Below are 17,909 nucleotides of genomic sequence, written 5' to 3'. Positions count from 1 at the left end.
AGCTTTTGGTGTCATGTGGCGTTTCTGGGGCAGCTCTAAGGGGGACTCAGCTGCCCTGGGCTTCTGAATTCCATCAAAGAATCACCAAAACCTAAACAGCCACCTGCAAGAATGCACTGCAACCAACCCGGCACCACAACCAACCAACCCTGCACCGCAACCAACCAACCCTGCACTGCAACCAACCAACCCTGAGCCGCAACCAACCCTGCTCGCGTTGGGGCAGGAGAGTCTCCTGCACACTCCAGAAGGAAGAAAAGAGCTCCTTGCCATGTTTCTTGCTCTGCTTGTCCTCCATCTTCCCCTAAGCCTGGTGCCTGAGCTACTGTAGAGGCTCCTAGTAGACAGGCATCTCATACACGGTCCCTGCTAAAAGCTGACCAGAATGTAGAGAATAAGGAGGGTGTCATGAAAGGGAGATCAGTAGACGGGCCAGGAGTGGGTAGAGGAGTCAGCACGATTATGGTCTCCTAGGCTGAAGGCATTCCAGAGGGAATGGTAGGGTGTCAGCTCCACTCTGATACTGTCCTCCAATGACAGTGCATGTTTCCTCCTACTTCCAGTGTCTGCCTCAAGCTTCCTGACTCTCATTGGGTTTTTTTTTTTTTTTTTTTGGTTTTTCGAGACAGGGTTTCTCTATGTAGCCTTGGCCATCCTGGACTCACTTTGTAGACCAGACTGGCCTCGAACTCACAGCGATCCGCCTGCCTCTGCCTCCCGAGTGCTGGGATTAAAGGCGTGCGCCACCACGCCCGGCTCTCATCGGATTTTTTAAGCCTTTACTATAACTCCTCATCCTCATCTTTATCTTCACTACCATGGTGTCCCCTTGTCCTGCATCTCAATCCAAGGATGCAAACCCTGGAATGCAGAAGAGAGCCCACTTCTTCATCTCCACAGAAGGAGCCTCCTGCTCCCTGCCCCCCCCCCCCGCCGCTGCTGTCTGTTGTGACTGAATAACACAACAACAAATAAAGAGAACACAAAAAAAAATCAGAGAGAGCCACACAGAGACATTGGTGAGCAGAGCAGGACAGACAGCAGAGATCAGTGAGAAAAGAGCAGGAGCCAGGGATGAAATGTGAAGCAGGCCGTTGTGGGGCAAACAGATGGGGGTTGAGGGTGGGGGTGATGGGAGATGGGGTAGGGGTGATGGGAAGTGCGATGGGGGTGATGGGAGATGAGGTACAGGTGATAGGGACAGATGGAGTGCAGCAGGTAAGACTGTGAGGCCTGTATGTCTTAGGCAACTGCCTCTGCCTCTCCTTCCTCACCTGACGCAGGCTCTGTGTGAAGGTTGAGCCAGGAGCAGGCTAGGTTTTCCTTTAACGTTCTACTTCCAGTCCCCTGGGAAGATGAAGCTGCAGCTTCTTAATGAGCCCTCTGTGCCTTCGGGTCCTCTGGGTCCCACTGCGGCCCTCCAAGACCCTGAGTGCAGGTTTCATCCCTTCCATGTGGTGCAGAAGGCCTCCAGAGCCAACACTCTTGATCCTCCCAAGTCCAAGTCTGCTCCGTGTTCCTGAACCTTTTCCTCTTCCTCCTTGGCTGTCAGTGGAGATGATGTGTGAAGATCAAGTGGAGTGAATGCACGGCTTAAGGAATGCAAGGGCAAGTCCCAGGGAGATGGCTCGGCTGGTAAATAACTTGTCACACAAACATGAGGACCTGAGTTCAATGCCCAGAACCCATCCATGTAAAAGCTATACACAGGGGTTTAAAGTTTACCTCCTGTATTGTCCTTGGCTGGTGCCTTAGTTTGAGCGGGACCCCTGGGCCCAAATCTGCCTATCATATTGTTCTACTTGTAGATTTCTAGGACCCTCTGGATCCTTTTATTTTGCTGTTCTCCCATGCGTCTCTCATTTAGAGTCCCAATAGGATGCCTTCCCCTCTGTCCCAGTTCCCAGATCTAGCCAATGGTCAGAATATTCTCCACAGTTGAGTGGAGAGTGTGATACGACTTTCTCACGTACTCTGGTGCCTCACATTTGACCATGTCCCCTGGAGGGGGAGACCTGGTGGCACTCAGAGGAAGGACAGCAAGTAGCCAAGAAGAGACTTGATACCCTATGAGAATATATAGGGGGACGTAATCCCCCTCAAGAACAGTCATAGGGGAGGGGAATAATGGGAAAATGGGGGGGGGCAGGAATGGGAGGATACAAGGGATGGGATAAACATTGAGATGTAACAAGAATAAATTAATAAAAAAAAAGAAAGAAAGAAAAAAAAAAAAGCTATACACAGGGATGTGTACTTACAATCACACAGACAAGAAAGCAGAGCCTGCTCACCAGACAGCCTAAGCCCAATTGGTAAGCGTCAAGCCAATGAGAGACTCTGTCTCCAAATAGGGTGGAAGGCAACTGGATAACACCCTACAGTTAACATCTGGTCTCTGTATGTATGTGCACATGCCTGTGAACATGCACACATACACGGGGAAGACTTGCAAAGGAGAAGGCTGAGCAGACATGTCAGGAAAGCTTTCCATGAACCATAAGCACACGGACATGTTTCTCAGGGGCTGTGGGAAGTCAAAGTAGGGCTCTCTGTGCTCAGCCCCTCAAGTGTCTCGTTCTTTCGATTATGCCCTGATGGGAACTGGGCTATGTTGTGTGCTGGAACTTTGTAGCCCTGAAATACTTTGAGTTTCTGGAGGGAAAGAAATATGACTCAAGTAACAGTGGGATCCTTCATGGAGGCAAGATGAAGCAATAGATACTTAACATGGGAGCAAACCCCAGGGAATCAAGGAAGAAGAGACAGGACTGTGAGAATTAAAGGACTAGGAAATCTCTGTACGGTTGTATCTCAGTGAAATCCAAGGAGACCTGGTTCTGCCACTTAATAATAGGGTAATAACTAGCACAAAACCAACCCTCTATACCTCAGTTTTCACAATAGCAAAATGAAACAATGACAGTATAGGGCAGTTTAAAGGAAACAAATGTGGCGAAATATATAATTTAGGCTGGACCAGATGTTCCAATTGATTTAATTGGCTGATGCTTGTGAATCTGTCCCCGCTGGATTTTAAGGTGTAATGGGGGAGATGTCATGGGTTGCACAGGACCCTGGATTGAGAAAGTCAGGGGTCTTGGGTTTGGGAACCTTTTGGTGCCAGGATAAGGCGATGGATGGTGTGCCCAGTGCTTAGGAAGGCTGTGGTGGGACCTGGAGGACTCCAAGGCATAAAGGGTATAGAAAACATGAAAATAGGGCCTGGGGAGATAGGCCAGTTTAAGTGTCTGCTGAGCAATCATGAGGACCTGAGTTTGAATTCCCCAAACCCATGTAAAATCTGGGCATCACATTTGTAAGCCTAATGCTGGGAGGTTGGGGCAAAGACAAACAGGCCATTGGCTTGACAGCCAAGCCAATTGGTGAACTTCAAGTTCCTTGAGAGATTCTGTCCCACCCCCCAAAACAACAACATGGGGAGCCATATCATTGGTGTATGGTGGGCGACGTTTCCCTGTCAATTCTGAGACACAATCCCACAGCAATTTCCTGGTCCTCTGGTTCTTACAGTCTTACCGCCTCCTCTTCCACGATGTTCCCTGAGTCTTAGGTGTAAAATTTGTGTTGTAGATGTACTGACTGGAACTGTCCATTCCAGGATCACTTGCTCTTGGCACTGCAAACCACTTGCGGGTTTCTGTCATGCTCTCCATCTGCTGTAAAGAGATGCTTCTTTGATGAGAGAACTGCAGTTCTCTGTGGATCAACCACAATTGCTGACTAACAACTCCCACATGCCCTTTATATGACCTAGGAGCAGTTTTCTTGATGATATTTATTACATTGTTATATACAATTACTTTGCACGTTCTTGAGAGCATTTTGATCAATGTTCATGAGAGCTGTCAATTTTCTGCAATGTCTTGGTTTTGGTATGAGAGGAATGAATTGGAAAATTTTGTCTTCTATTTTTTTTTTCTGTTTTGAAATTTGGAAGGATTGGTGTTGAACTTTAAAAGTTGGGCAGAGTTGTGGTTGAAGCCACCTGTTCCTTTAGCTTTTCTGGGAAGCTGATAAACTGCTAATTAAATCATTTAATGTGCTACGTTTTGGTTTTTTATTCCTTCTTGAAACAGTTCTGCTACTCTATATCTTTCTAAGTGTGACACACTTTATTATTTTAGTAGTGGTATTTCCCTATAATCTTTGTTGTGTAGGTCACAAAGTAACAGTCCCTCTTTCATTGCAAATTTTAGTAGTTAATCTCTTCTCTCTTCTTTTCCTATGACCAATCTCCTATTCGTTACTCTCACTGATCTTTTAAAGAAACTTTTAAAAATTCATTCATTTTTCTCAAATGTTTTCTACTCCCCATTTTATTTATTTCTGCTTGAATCTTTAATTTCATCCTCGTTTACTCCTTATTTCACTCTGTTTTTGTATGATTGATGAAGTAAGATCTCACACTGTACTCAGGACTAGCCTCAGATTCCCAGAAACCCTCCTGCTTCAGGATCCTAAGTGATGAAATTTCAGACATGAGCCATCACACCTTAAAGGTTATGAATTGAGGTAGTTGTCACCATGGTGGCCCTTCTCCTCCTCATCCTCAGTATGGGATTTTGCAATATAAATTTTCCAGAAAAGATCACTTTTGCCAAAATGGGTATTATGTGTGTCCTCAAACATTTCGCCAAATTATTAAATTAGTTCTAGGAGGATTTTTTCTTTAATTTAAAATATATATATATAATATATGTAAATAGGCATTTTTGTTTACATGTACATCTGAACACCAGAAGAAAGCACTGGATCCCATGGGATTACAGTGATAGATGGCTGTGGGCTGCCATGTGGGTGCTGGAGGCTGAAGAGCCAAACAGGATGAGACAAGATACAATAAGACAAGGCAAAACCCCTCATGTTGAGTCTGGACAGGGCAACCCAATAGGAGGAAAGAGTCCCAAGAGCAGGCAAAAGAGTCAGAGATTCACCCTTTCCTGCTGGTACAAGTCCCTCAAAAACACCAGGCCAACAGCCATACCATATATACAGGGAACCTGGTGCAGACCCATGCAGGCCCTGCACTTGACGCATCAGCCTCTGTGAGCCCATGTGAACCCTGCTTAGTTGATTTGGTTAGCCACGTCCTCCTGATGTCCCTCCATCCCCTCTGACACCTACTATCTTTCTTCTCCCTCTTCCATAGAGTTCCCCAATCTCTGGTGGGAGAGTCCTGAAGGACACCCCCAAATTAGATCCTGTCTGCCTAATGTATGGTTATGAGTCTCTGCTTCTGCTCCTGTCTGCTGCTAGAGGAAGCCTCTCTGATCACAAGGCACCAATCTATGAGCACAGCAGAATATCATTAGGAATCATTTTTATTAATTTATTCTATTTTACTTTAGCCAGTCACGTTTGGTTCCGCCTTGAGTCTCTGGGCTAGCCACTCTCCATTTCTTAGCAGCTTGACTTTCTCATTACTTCTGAGGCCAGACTTGAATGCTTAGCCTATGGCATTAAGAATTTTTAAACTTCCCTTTGTATTCATAATTTTCGACTCACCAAGATAGGAAAGATGTTTTCTTCAAGGTTGTCAAATACAAATAGCCAAAACACTAAGAATGTAACATTTATATACTTCATGATTGTGTCACGGTTCTTCTTGCTATAGGTAGTCTATTGTATATATGTGTAATAATATAAATGTATATGTAAAAAATAGGAAAATAAAAAATAAAAATTTAATTTTTAAAAAAAGGCTTCTTAAACATTCATGGTCTGAAAACAACTTTCTGAAGAAAATCACAAAGCAGTTTTATGGATAGATGAGAAGACGTTAGGAGAGTGGCAGTGCAGCTATCTATTGGGCCAGCCTATGCAGCTGCCTGAGAAGTTGGCAGCGGCTTGAGAGGAGGGGGTCTGCTGTGGGTTTTCGGTGCTCTGAAAACTCTAAGAAGAAATCCTCTTTCGTTTCCACAGATGCCCTCACACGCCCCCTCTAAGGACCCCAGAACATTTTTCTTAACAAGTCCCCAAGAAACACAATGATCCTGCGTGGCTGACAACTTTATTTCTATCTGCAGAAGCCAAGACTCCTCTTCCCCGGGGCTTTTCTCCATCGAGGCTGAGTCCTGCAGGCACTAAACCTGCCCTGGAGACTTCCCTTCAACAGCCCCATGTCACCCTGAGAGTCTGTATCCTTTAGTGCTTGGGGGACACTAACGGCACTGCGAGCCTCCATTGCTTTCTATTCGGAAGAAAGTTGCTAATGAGCAAAGCACACTTTTAGCATTTATTGGTCTTTGGGGATTTTTTTGGTAACATTTCAGTCATTCTTGCTCTACAGATAGAACTTTTTTTAGTCTTGCCTATTAAACATTTTTCATTGGTTAAAAAAGTTTATACAATATATTTTGATCCTATTCTTTCTCCTCCTCCAACTCTCTCCCCACCCAACTTCATGCTCTTTCTCTCTCAGAAAACCAAAGCAAACAAAACCAAATAAGACAGAAAAATAGATAGATAGATAGATAGATAGATAGACAGACAGATAGATAAAAGGTGTGTGTGTGTGTGTGTGTGTGTGTGTGTGCCATAAAACTTCTTTCAAAACAAGAGCAACTGGAATATTGTTTAATTTAATCTTGCATTTATATGAAGAATGCTGATTTAAAAGATTTTGCTTGTGTTAATTTTCCCTAAGCAATTTAATAATTTTCCTGAAACTAGAATGACAGAAAAAATTAATTTAAAAAGGATTTATTTAATTTATTTTGTATGTATGGATGCTTTGCTTTCGTGCATGTTTATGCACCATATGCCTCCTAGTGCCCTCGGAGGCCAGAAGAGGGTATCAGGTCCAAGAATGGTTTGTTTCCTGATTGATGCAGCAGCTGAAGTTACAAGTGTGCCCCTTTCCTACCTCTGCCTCTCTCTGTGTTGTGATCACGGCTCTGTATGCGTAGTCGACTGCTACCATGGCTGTTCCCTTAATACAGACAATCAGTTTGTCCTTCGCATCTGAAGTTGAGGAACACACAGTTCTGTTAATAACTGAGTGGTTCTGAAGTGGCAGTGCATATCATTATTAAACTTCCAAGCCCCACTCTCACTTGAGGTTTAAAGTGATTTATAGTTCAGCCAATAAAACGTGGTCACCATCCCACCTGTGTTAGAAGAGGACTAGTCCTGGAGAGTGTAATTGGTTTTACTTAAGATCTCAACGCATTAGGCCAAGCTCTAAGTCCAGGGTCCTTCCTCCTGTCTCATGTCTCTCTTGCAGCTGAGGAAACTGAAGGGAAAATTGGGTGTTGAAAGTGGAAGCTACAATTGTAACAAACACAACGGAAACAGGAGAGGAGCCCGTGAAAGCGAAGATCTGAGAGCAAAACTGACCAACTCAAAACAAAGATAAGGATGGAGCTAGGAAGAAGCTGTGCCCCTAACAAACATGTGTTGAGATGTTGTTTTGCACTGTACAATCTAATTGCTGAGGCTGCAGGACACTGGTGTGGAAGGGCTGACTTCTCCACATAGCTCTAGACTCCAAAGATCTGGCTCTGCACTTACGGCCTTAGAATATAAACCTTTTGTTTTGTTTTGTTTTTGAGACAGGATCTCACCATATAACCTTGGCTGTCCCTGAGCTCTCTGTAGACAACGCTGGCCTCAAACTCATGGAGATCCGCCTGCCTCTGCCTCCTGAGTGATGGAATTAAAGGTGTGTGCCACCACCGCCCCAGCCAGAGTAATATCCTTAAGTTCCTTCCATCCCTCCTCAGTCACGGCCTTTCATTGTCTTAGCTAAGCCTTAGAATTCTCTCTGGGATATTTCAGAGCTGTGTGGTGTAATACATCAGGGCCTGGGCCTTTGGGACTAGGCTCTAGGTTCAAATCTCAGCCACATCACTTTCCAGCTTGATGACATTTAGAAAACTATTTAATGTTTTGTGTGTGTGTGTGTGTGTGTGTGTGTGTGTGTGTTTCAGTGTCTTTATTTGTATGGAGAAGATACTGCACACCTCTAGAGTTAACACGTGAAGTAAAACAAAGAATGCATACCCATCATGCATGGAGGAATACAGCTTTCTTTTCAGATATCCAGATATCTAGTTCAAAACCAGCCTAGGCAATATAATGAGATCCCCATATAAAGGCAAAGAGGAGGAGAAGGAGGAAAGAAAAATGAAAATGCCAAACCATCACAAAAAAGAAAGGAAGGAAGGAAGGGAGAGAGAGAGAGAGAGAGAGAGAGAGAGAGAGAGAGAGAAGCCCAGAGTGACCATCACATAAACATAACATTAATTATTATCATTTGGGCATAATAAATATTACCAAACACATTTGGCAATTGGAGAGTAAATCCCAGAGAAGTGAGGCAACTGTTTCTAACCAATGTGACCTTTCCAAAGCCCCAGACAGTCAATGCTATGGCTAATTCTTCAGCACAGTTCCTTGAGTCCTTTCTAATGTTCACATTAGAAAATTGATGTGAGAAGTTGTTTTCCCTTGTGTCTTCCTCATGTTGAGAATTATCCCCCAATTCACTCCAAGAACCTCAGTGAACTTGTGAGTGGCACACACATATAGCCAGAGCCACTGCAGACAGCCTCAGTCCTAATGAGTATCCTCTCCCTTTCCCATTAACTTGAGAAAAGCCCTCTTCACATCCTTGTTCCGGAGGCTGTAAATAATGGGGTTAAGAAAGGCAGAAATGACATTATAGAACAAGGCCAACTTCTTGTCATCTTCCGGGGAGGCTTCAGAGCCAGGCCTCATGTACATGACCATGCATGGAATACAGAACATGGTGACCACAGTGATGTGTGACGCGCAGGTGGAGAAGGCCTTCATCCGTCCTTGGGTGGAACGAATACTTAGGATGGCTATGAAGATACGGACATACGAGGCCAGGATGAGGGACAATGGGATCAGAAGCAAGATGAAACCCAGGATGAAGTCTACTTGGTCATTGAGGGAGGTGTCTGCACAGGCCAATTTCAAGACAGCAGGGATTTCACAAAAGAAGTGGTTGATCTCATTGGGGCCACAGTAGGGAAGAGTCATTGCAAAGGCTGTGTAGACAAGGGCACAAATGAGACCACAAAGGGCAGAGCTCACCATCAGGGTCATGCATAGGGTCTGGCTCATCTTGACTCCATAGTGGAGTGGGTAACATATAGCGGCGTATCTGTCATAGGCCATAGCTGCAAAAATCCAGGTCTCAGTGATGCCTAGTGTCAAGAAAATGTACATCTGGACCACACAACCAGTGTAAGAGATGGTCTTACTCTTGCTTACTAGATGAGCCAGCATCTGGGGCACTGTTGTGGTAGCATAACTGAGATCCAGAAGGGAGAGGATGCTGAGGAAGAAGTACATGGGTGTGTGGAGACGTGCATCTATTCTAATCAGGGTAACAATGAGCCCATTGCCCAGGACTGTAAATAAGTAGAGGAAGAGGAAGAGGAAGAAAAGAATCCAATTGGTCCTGGGGTTTCTGGAGAAGCCCAAGAGGATAAACTCAGTTACGGAGCTGTGATTTCTCCAGCCTCGATTGTGCATGGCCTTCCTTCTGGGAAGAGAAGAGAAAATATAGCTGACTCCTTTGCAGTCTCCAAGATAGAATGCTGTGCAAGATCCACAGACTGGGAGCTGAAGGTGAAATACCTAAGTCCATGCCTGGGGAGTAGTCTATCCAACTTGGCCTTGCCTAGCTCATGGTACTTACTAGAAATTCCACTATGTACTTTTTTAGGTTGTCCAGCTAACAACCTCCAGAAAGCACCAAGGTTCCTGTGAAAAGCTGTGAGGAAAAGAAGTCTTATTTGAAGGACACACCACACACAAGTCAAAACAAGGGTGCTACACGTGCCCGCTGTTCCCTACTGCCATCATTTCAAAACAAATGGGTGCTCCAAGAGACAATGTAAAACATACAGGTTTTTTAAAAAGTAAGAATGTAGGAAAAAGGGAAATCACAACCACAGCACCCAGGTTATCCCTCTCTCTCTTCTTCTCTGACTCTGTTCAGAACCCACATGCCATAAATCTTCAAGAACAAAAGCACTTTGTGACCTTGAGACCTCTGGAGTGTGACCCTCTATCAAGAGTGACAGCGTATTTATTTATGATCTGTATTACTCGTGAAGTTGTATTTGAATACCAACACTCAGGAGATGGGAGCAGGAATGAGTTCAAGACCAACTCAGGCTCTACCTGAAGCAGCAACCACCACCACTATGGTGGCTTCTTTTAAAATGTATCACATTCTCTCTCTCTCTCTCTCTCTCTCTCTCTCTCTCTCTCTCTCTGTGTGTGTGTGTGTGTGTGTGTGTGTGATGCATGTGCACGTTTATGTGTGGTCACATAGGCACCACAGCATACCTGTAAAGGTCAAAAGAAAACTTATATGAGTTAGCTCTTTTTTTTTCCAGTGAGTGGATTCCAAGGGTAGACAGCTTAGCAGCAAGGTCTTTTACCCACTAAGCCACCTCACTGGCCCTATAGTGGGTCCTTTAGTCACCAGGAAAAACCAAAGTCCTTTAAGGGCTTCAGGGTCACTCAACACTTCCTATCTCTTCCTTCTCCATCTGCTCCAGCCGCACACCCCTTTGCTGTTCCTCACCCAAAGAACACTGCTCTTTCATCACTTTTTAAGAATTCTGTTTCCACGGCTGGAAATTATCTTTCTGTGAGTCACACTCTCACTTTCCTACAGATATTTTCCCAAGTGTTGTCTTCTCAGAGACCATCTGAGTCCTTCCTGACCACCCTGTTCAACAGGGGGCGAGGTGGCATCTCATACTCTCTATTCCTATATCCTATCTCACCTCCCTTCATGTAATACGTGTAATATATAGAGTGTTATCTACATTTTCCTTGAAAGGACATGGGAGCCTTGCTTTTCTTGTGTATCACACTGAATATTAGCAGATTTCAGGGCAGTGCCTGGAACACAGTAGGAATTTATGTGTTGAATAAAGGTGCTAAGTCTGAGCTGGGCACCAGTCCTGTTGGTCATGAAAGCGCTGTCCTTGGTCCTGAATCTTGATTCCTTTGGGGCTGGATAGAAAGCTGACCCTCAAGAGCTCTTGCATTTCTACGGTTCTCAGTGGATTTCCAAATGGAGATAGGCTCTCACTACTTAGTCCATTCTCCATAACCATCCCGCTATATCACCAACTCTACCTGCCATTACACACATCTTAAAATTGAGGAAACAGGTCCATAAGTTAAGCAGTGCCCACTGGTTGCCCAGAACACCCTCCAATTCATGCGCCTGCAACTGAAACACAGGGAAGGTTTTGTGGCTGCCACTCAAGACAGACCACCTCATTTGCTGATCTCTGAACTGGGCCTGCTTCACAGAGCTGTGGTGCTGTATGTGTCAGGAAGGTAGGAGAGGCTCTAAAGTCAAAGAAATTTATATTTGAGCCAGAGTCTATCATTTATCAGCAGCACAAACTAGAGAAAACCATTGGGCCTCTGCACATCATGCATAAAGCTAGGAGAACAGCACATACTTTGAAGGTCTTGTGAATACTGACAAAGTTTTTAGGTGTATGTGATGCTATAATAACTGATTAGATATCAGTTATTATTATTGCTGTTATTTATTTACTCATTTTTGTTGGAAATCTCCTTGTTGCCGCCTCTTAATAAAATTCTAATCATGGACATCCTGCATGATTTTCATCCTAATTCTTCTTTGGCCTCTGGTTGGACCTTTGAAGGTACTTCCATTACTGCTCATAGGCACACACACACACACACACACACACACACACACACACACACACACTGACCTATAGAGTCTCTTAAATATGAAAAATCTCAACTTGACCACCTGTCTCTAATTCTTAGCACATATCATGGGCAGGGCTAGTAAATCTTAGATAGATGACTATGAAATTGTGCCATGATACAATAGTAAGTTACCTTCAACAATGAATATCTAATCCAGTGGTTACCTGAACACCAGGCTATCAATTTTCACCACAACTATATTTCCCTCCTTGGCTACTTGTTAATGAATATGAACAAAATTTTATGGAAAATTTGGAGAAGTGTATTAAGAATCCCCTGATAGCTTTTTTCTTTCTCAGATGAGTTTCTCCTCCAATATTAATGAGATGGGATTAAGGTGAAGGATGGACAAGGACAGAAGCAACTTTTCTCTGAGCATGACCTAGTTTCCTTACATTAAAGGCAGGACATCATTAAGAGCATGGACACTCTCTCCTCCAGCGCAGCAAGATGCCCAAGGAGAAAAAGTAGCCCTGGTCCCCACCATCATGAAGAAAAAGGAGGCCAAAAAGGTGGTCAATCCTTTGCTTGAGAAGAGACCCAAGAACTTTGGCATCGAGCAGGATATCTATCACAAAAGAAATCTCACTCGCTTCATTAAATGGCCTCACTACATCAGGCTGCAGAGGCAAAGGGCCATCCTCTATAAGCAGCTCAAAGTACCTCCTGCCATTAACCAGTTCCCCCAGGCCCTGGACCAGCAAACAGCTACCCAGTTGCTTAAGCTTGCCCACAAGTACAGGCCAGAGACAAAGCAGAAGAAGCAAAGTTTACTGGCCTATGCTAAGAAGAAAGCTGCTGGGAAAGGGGACATCCCAACTAAGAGACCACCTGTCCTTTGAGCAAGGGTCAATACAGTCACCACCTTGGTGGAGAACAAAAAGTTTCAGCTGATGGTGATTTCCTATGGTGTAGATCCCATTGAGCTGATTGTTTTCCTACATGCCCTGTGTCAAAAGACGGAGACCCCCTACTGCATCATCAAGGGAAAGGCCAGGCTGGGGTGGGTAGTCCACAGGAAGGCTTGAGCCACTGTTATCTTCATACAGGTTAACTCAAAAAACAAGGGTGCTCTGGCTAAGCTGGTGGAAGCTATTGGGACCAATTACAACGACAGATATGATGAGATCTACTGCCACTGGGGAGGCAACATCCTGGGTCCTAAATCTGTGGCTCACATTGCAAAGCTGGAAAGGGTAAAGGCTAAAGGCTAAAGAACTCACCACTAAACTGGGTTAAATGTACATTGCTAAGTTTTCTGTACATAAATGTAACTATGATTATATTTTTAAAAAGAGCATGGATACTAGTATAGGAGATGGGTGCTAGTCTTGGGTAAACTATCTAAATTTCTTGTGTTTACATCTTCGTCTGGAAATTAGAACTCATCTCAAAGGATGTTGGTAATAATTAACTAAAACATTACATGGGTGTTTGTTTAATGTGATGCCTGTACAGAATAGTGTTCAAAATAGTATAACTGTTATAGCCATTTATAATTACAAGTTCTTTTTATTCTGAAGGTTTAAAAGGGGAGGGAGGGAGAGAGAGAGAGAGAGAGAGAGAGAGAGAGAGAGAGAGAGAGAGAGAGAGAGAGAGACTTGCCTGATGGTGCCCAGCTACTGAGAGACACAATCCACCTCTGCCATCATCAAAGATCTTTCTTTAATGGACTCTGCTATTCCAGTGCCATCCTGATGCATTACAGTGTTGAAGCGATGGCTCACAGTGAACTTGTGGGAATTGCCATTTCAAGGACTTATCCTTCAGTTTCCTTACCTATCTTCCTTTCCTGATTCCAAGTGTAATGTGCACTCCTGTTTCATACCCATGTCTTGGCAACTGCTTTAGGCAGTTCCAAAATACAGGTACTGGTCTGTCAGATGGCCCTACTTCAGCCACATTCTGAAGCTGCTGAGTCTCAGCAGTTCCCTTGAAGATACCCTGACTGGTCTATTAATGACGCTCATGGGTCAAAGAATCTCTATGGCTGTATTCAAGTTGGATCCCAGTGTTACCTCAAGGGCCTTCCTGTCCTGGGGGAATCCCATTACTCAACAAAAACAAACAGTTCTACAGAGGTTCAATCATCATGCAGAGAAGAGATAAGTGCATCCCAAAGGAAACTCAATGTTGCAGGAGAGACCAGAATTCTTGGAGGGACATAGAAACCAGTTCTTGAACTCAAGTCTCCATTTTGGCACCTGGAGGTAAGAAGAGCAAGGGATTAAACACCAGGACCCAATTTTCAGTTGCTTTTCTGACCCTGTTTGGGTCCTCCACAGAAAAAGAATGTTGGAACTAGATGTTGCTTCCCCAAATCAATAAATCAATCTTAGTGGTGGGAAACTGTGCATCAGGTTCCAGAAATAATTGCAGAAACAACACAAGCCGAACGAGTACTAAGAGTCAGGCATCCTGATATCATGATATGACTTTTTCTCACTTCTTTCATTATTGGTATGCCTAACTGTGAGATGGTTTCAAGCCTGCCCCTGCCTCTTCCATTTTATATATGCTAATTCTGGGGTTGTTGTTTTTTTATTTTCAGAGACTTTGAGATGTATAATTGGGCTGTTTATTCAAAATCTGCTTACTTGAAGATTTTTCTTCCTTTCTTCTTTTGGTTTTTTCAAGACAGGGTGGTTTCTCTGTGTCATCTTGGCTGTCCTGATCTCACTCTGTAGGCCAGGCTGGCCTTGAATGCACAGAGATCTGCCTGCCTCAGCTTCCCCAAGTGCTAGGATTACAGGAGTGCACCACTGCACCCTGCTGCCATAAACTTTCTTAGCACAGTCTTTGATGTAACAGAAATGTTTCTGTATGTTGCACTTCCATTTTCATTTATAACAAAGAATTTTTAAATTCTGTTCTGACTTCCACAATGCTCACTGTTTATTCAAAAGTATGTTGTACAATCTCCATGAATTTGTATAATTTCTAGAAGATCCTCTTCTAATTTCATTCCATTGTGATTATACAATATACAGAAGAGTGGGGTTTTGTTCTATTTTGTTTTGTGTTAGTCTGCTAAGACTTACTTTGTGGCCTAGGGTTTTATATATTCTGAAGAAAGTTCAGTGTGGATTTCATGGCCTTTGGACAGAAGAGTTTGTCAATGTGTGTTAAGTCTATTTGATGTACAGTAAGATTTTGCTCTGTTTCCTTGTTAATTTTTTTTCACCCTGGTGATGTATTATCCATTAATAAAAATAGACAACTGAATCCCCTAATGTTAGGATACTATCTCTACTTTTAGATGCAGTTGTATTTGTTTTATAAAATTAGGTGTTCAAAACTTAGTTTTGTTCTAGATGAACTCATCTCTTGGCCATTACAAAGTAGCTGCTATAGCTTGGATATTAAATGTCTCCCATAGACTGAATGCTGAATGTTCACTTCCTAGAGGTGACATTGTTTGGGGAGGTTATGGGAACGTTAGAAGGTGAGGCCTAGATGGAGGCAGTAAGACAAAGGGGAAATGGTTTTTGGAAGCTATACTTGTTCTTGATTTCATTGTTCTTTCTATACTTCATGTCATCCACAAAGTGAAGAACCTTCCCTGTTACACACCCCCACTGCTGTGCTGTTCTGCCCAAGCTCAGGGGACCAAACCCCCTGCAAAAATAAGGGGCAAAAGAAATATTTTTTTTCAGTCACCATCTCAGGCATTTGGTCATAGCTTCACAAAAGTTGGTATAAAACAAGTAATGTCAAGCTTGGTGGCACACGTCTTTAATCCCAGGCAAAAAGCAGGTGTAATTCTATGAATTCAAGGCCACCCTGGTCTACATTGTGAGTTCCAGAAGAGCCTGGGCTACAGGGAGATCCCACCTAAAAAAAAAAGAGTGAGCTCATTTCTGTTACAAAACCCGACTCACAGTTTGTATGTACTCAAAACTGATTTATGGTAGAATTTGGAAGTTTTAAGATATGGGCTAAAGCAACATTATACTGGTTTTAAAAAACCTAGTGGATGTTTCTGGACATTTCAGATGGAAAGATTTACAACATAAATAGGTACAGTGAAGTCCAGGACCACAAAACTTCAAATGGGAAGCACTGTTTTGAAATTTGAATTAGTGGTCATGAATACCATATTCTAATATGAACTTGTCTATGTTTTGTCTGTTTTCTGAGCTTTTGTATAAATCTGAACTTAAAAGTGAGAGACAATCTGGTAGAGATAATATTTAAGGCAGCTGGAGGCAATATGGCAACGATGAAGATGCACAGTGTTTGATCTGCAAGGAGGAGACCACAGATGCTACCAGGAGTCATGGACCACAGCAGCTGTCTGACCAGGGCTGAGCAGGAGCCTAACTGCTGGCACAAGAGGACTGTCCTGGCACAATTGGTCACAACAGACCCAGCCTAACCAGGCTCCACAGCCTATCAGGGACTCACATGCTCTAGGGAGAGGCTGGGCAGGCTGGAGGGGATAGAGCAAAAATCTAGCCAACCAACAACAATCAGAAGGCAATAGCTGCTCTCTCCATGGCAGGCTGAACCTAGGCCCCACTACCTGGTTGGAGCAGGCAGAAACCTAAACAACTTCTAGAAGCCAGCAGGTGTTCAGGTACTATAGAGTGATCTAAGCCTAGGGCCCAAAGCCCTAGGGCCTGAGGGCATGGTGTTCAAAGCCCAGCCAAAGACAGGATAACTGGCTCTATATACACTACCTCAAACCAATACTGGAGCTGCAGAGCACCAGCATCCACATTGGCTGACCCCTTGAGGAGCCCAGGGTGTGGAGCAAAGTCTCCAGGAGCCAAAACTAGGTCACCTTCCTCTCCTAGGGAAGAGTTCCCTGACCACCACAGGCAAAGACCATCGACCTATAATCACTCACCAACATACTGCTCTCAGTGGCCAGTGAAGGACACCAGAAGCTACCTCCCAACATCAGAGACAACAAGATGACTAAAAGCAACCATAAAAACATAAACAACAAAACCCAAAACAATATGACATCTCCAGATCCCAGCTATCCCAAAGAAAGCAAACCAGAGAACTCAAGCACAATTGAAAAACAAGAAAATGACCTCAAATCCTTAGTAATGAAGATGATAATGGAGAAAATGAATAAAATCCATAAATAAATGCAGCTAAACAGGTGGAAGGCATAAAAGAAGCCTATAGAGAGGCAATGGAAGAAATTCAGGAAAATACAAACAACCAGATGAAGGAAATCAATAAAACAGTACAAAATCTGAAGATGAAAATGAAAACAATGATAAAGACACAAACGGAAGAAAAACAGGAAAGATAAAGCTTAGAGAAGAAAGCAAACAATGGACAGGCAAGCTTCCCTAACAGAATCCAAGAGATGGAGGAACTAATCTCAGGAATAGAAAATACAATCATACATCTTGAAGCTATCATCAAAGAACATGCTAAATCTGAAAAATTCCTGACACAAAACATCCAAGAAATAAAGGACACCATGGAAAGATGAAACCTGAGGATAGTAGGCATTGAGGAAAGAGAAGATGCCCAGCTCCAAAGCCAAGAAAATATTTTCAACAAAACCATAAAAGAAAATTTCCCCAATTTAAAGAAAGAGATGTTTATAAACATACAAGAGGCTTACAGAACACCAAATAGAATAGACCAGAAAAGAAAACCTTCCCACCACATAATGATCAGAACACAAAACATACAGAACAAAGAAAAAATATTAAAAGTGGCAAGAGAAAAAGGCCAAGTAACATATAATGGCAAACATATCAAAATTACACCCAACTTCTCAGCAGAGACCATAAAAGCCAGAAGGACCTGGACAGAGGTCCTGAAAACCCTAAGAGACCACAGATGGCAAGCCATGACAAAAACAAATTCAAACAGTACTTATCCACAAATCTGGCTTTACAGAAATTACTAGAAGGAAAACTACACCCCAAAGGAACAAACTACAACCAAAATTGCATGGGAAATAGATAACTACACCAGCGCAAAAACACAACCACACAAACTCTCTACTACAACCAACATCAAAATCAAGGGACCTAACAGTCACTGGTCATTAATATCTCTCAATATCAATGGTCTCAGTTCTCGAATAAAAAGACACAGACTAACTGAATGGATGCATGAACAAGATCCAACATTCTTCTGCATTCAAGAGACACATC

General features: G+C 43.3%; 1 protein-coding gene and 1 pseudogene across 1 annotated transcript; one reads left to right on the top strand and one right to left on the bottom strand.

Annotated features, from left to right (window-relative positions):
• Positions 1–8,583: 8,583 nt before the first annotated feature.
• Positions 8,584–9,531, bottom strand: LOC127211953 (olfactory receptor 2A5-like). The gene has a single exon (XM_051172041.1). The coding sequence runs from the start codon at positions 9,529–9,531 to the stop codon at positions 8,584–8,586; it is 948 nt and encodes a 315-aa protein (XP_051027998.1).
• A 2,110-nt stretch (positions 9,532–11,641) lies between these two features.
• Positions 11,642–13,014, top strand: LOC127211952 (60S ribosomal protein L7a-like; annotated as a pseudogene).
• Positions 13,015–17,909: the final 4,895 nt, after the last annotated feature.

Source organism: Acomys russatus, chromosome 29 (genome assembly GCF_903995435.1).
Source record: "Acomys russatus chromosome 29, mAcoRus1.1, whole genome shotgun sequence".
Lineage (NCBI taxonomy): Eukaryota > Metazoa > Chordata > Mammalia > Rodentia > Muridae > Acomys > Acomys russatus.
This window is presented reverse-complemented; position numbering and strand designations above follow the sequence as displayed.

Coding starts and splice junctions, on each gene's coding strand:
- LOC127211953 (XM_051172041.1), bottom strand. CDS start 9,531: ATGCACAATCGAGGCTGGAGAAATCACAGCTCCGTAACTGAGTTTATC.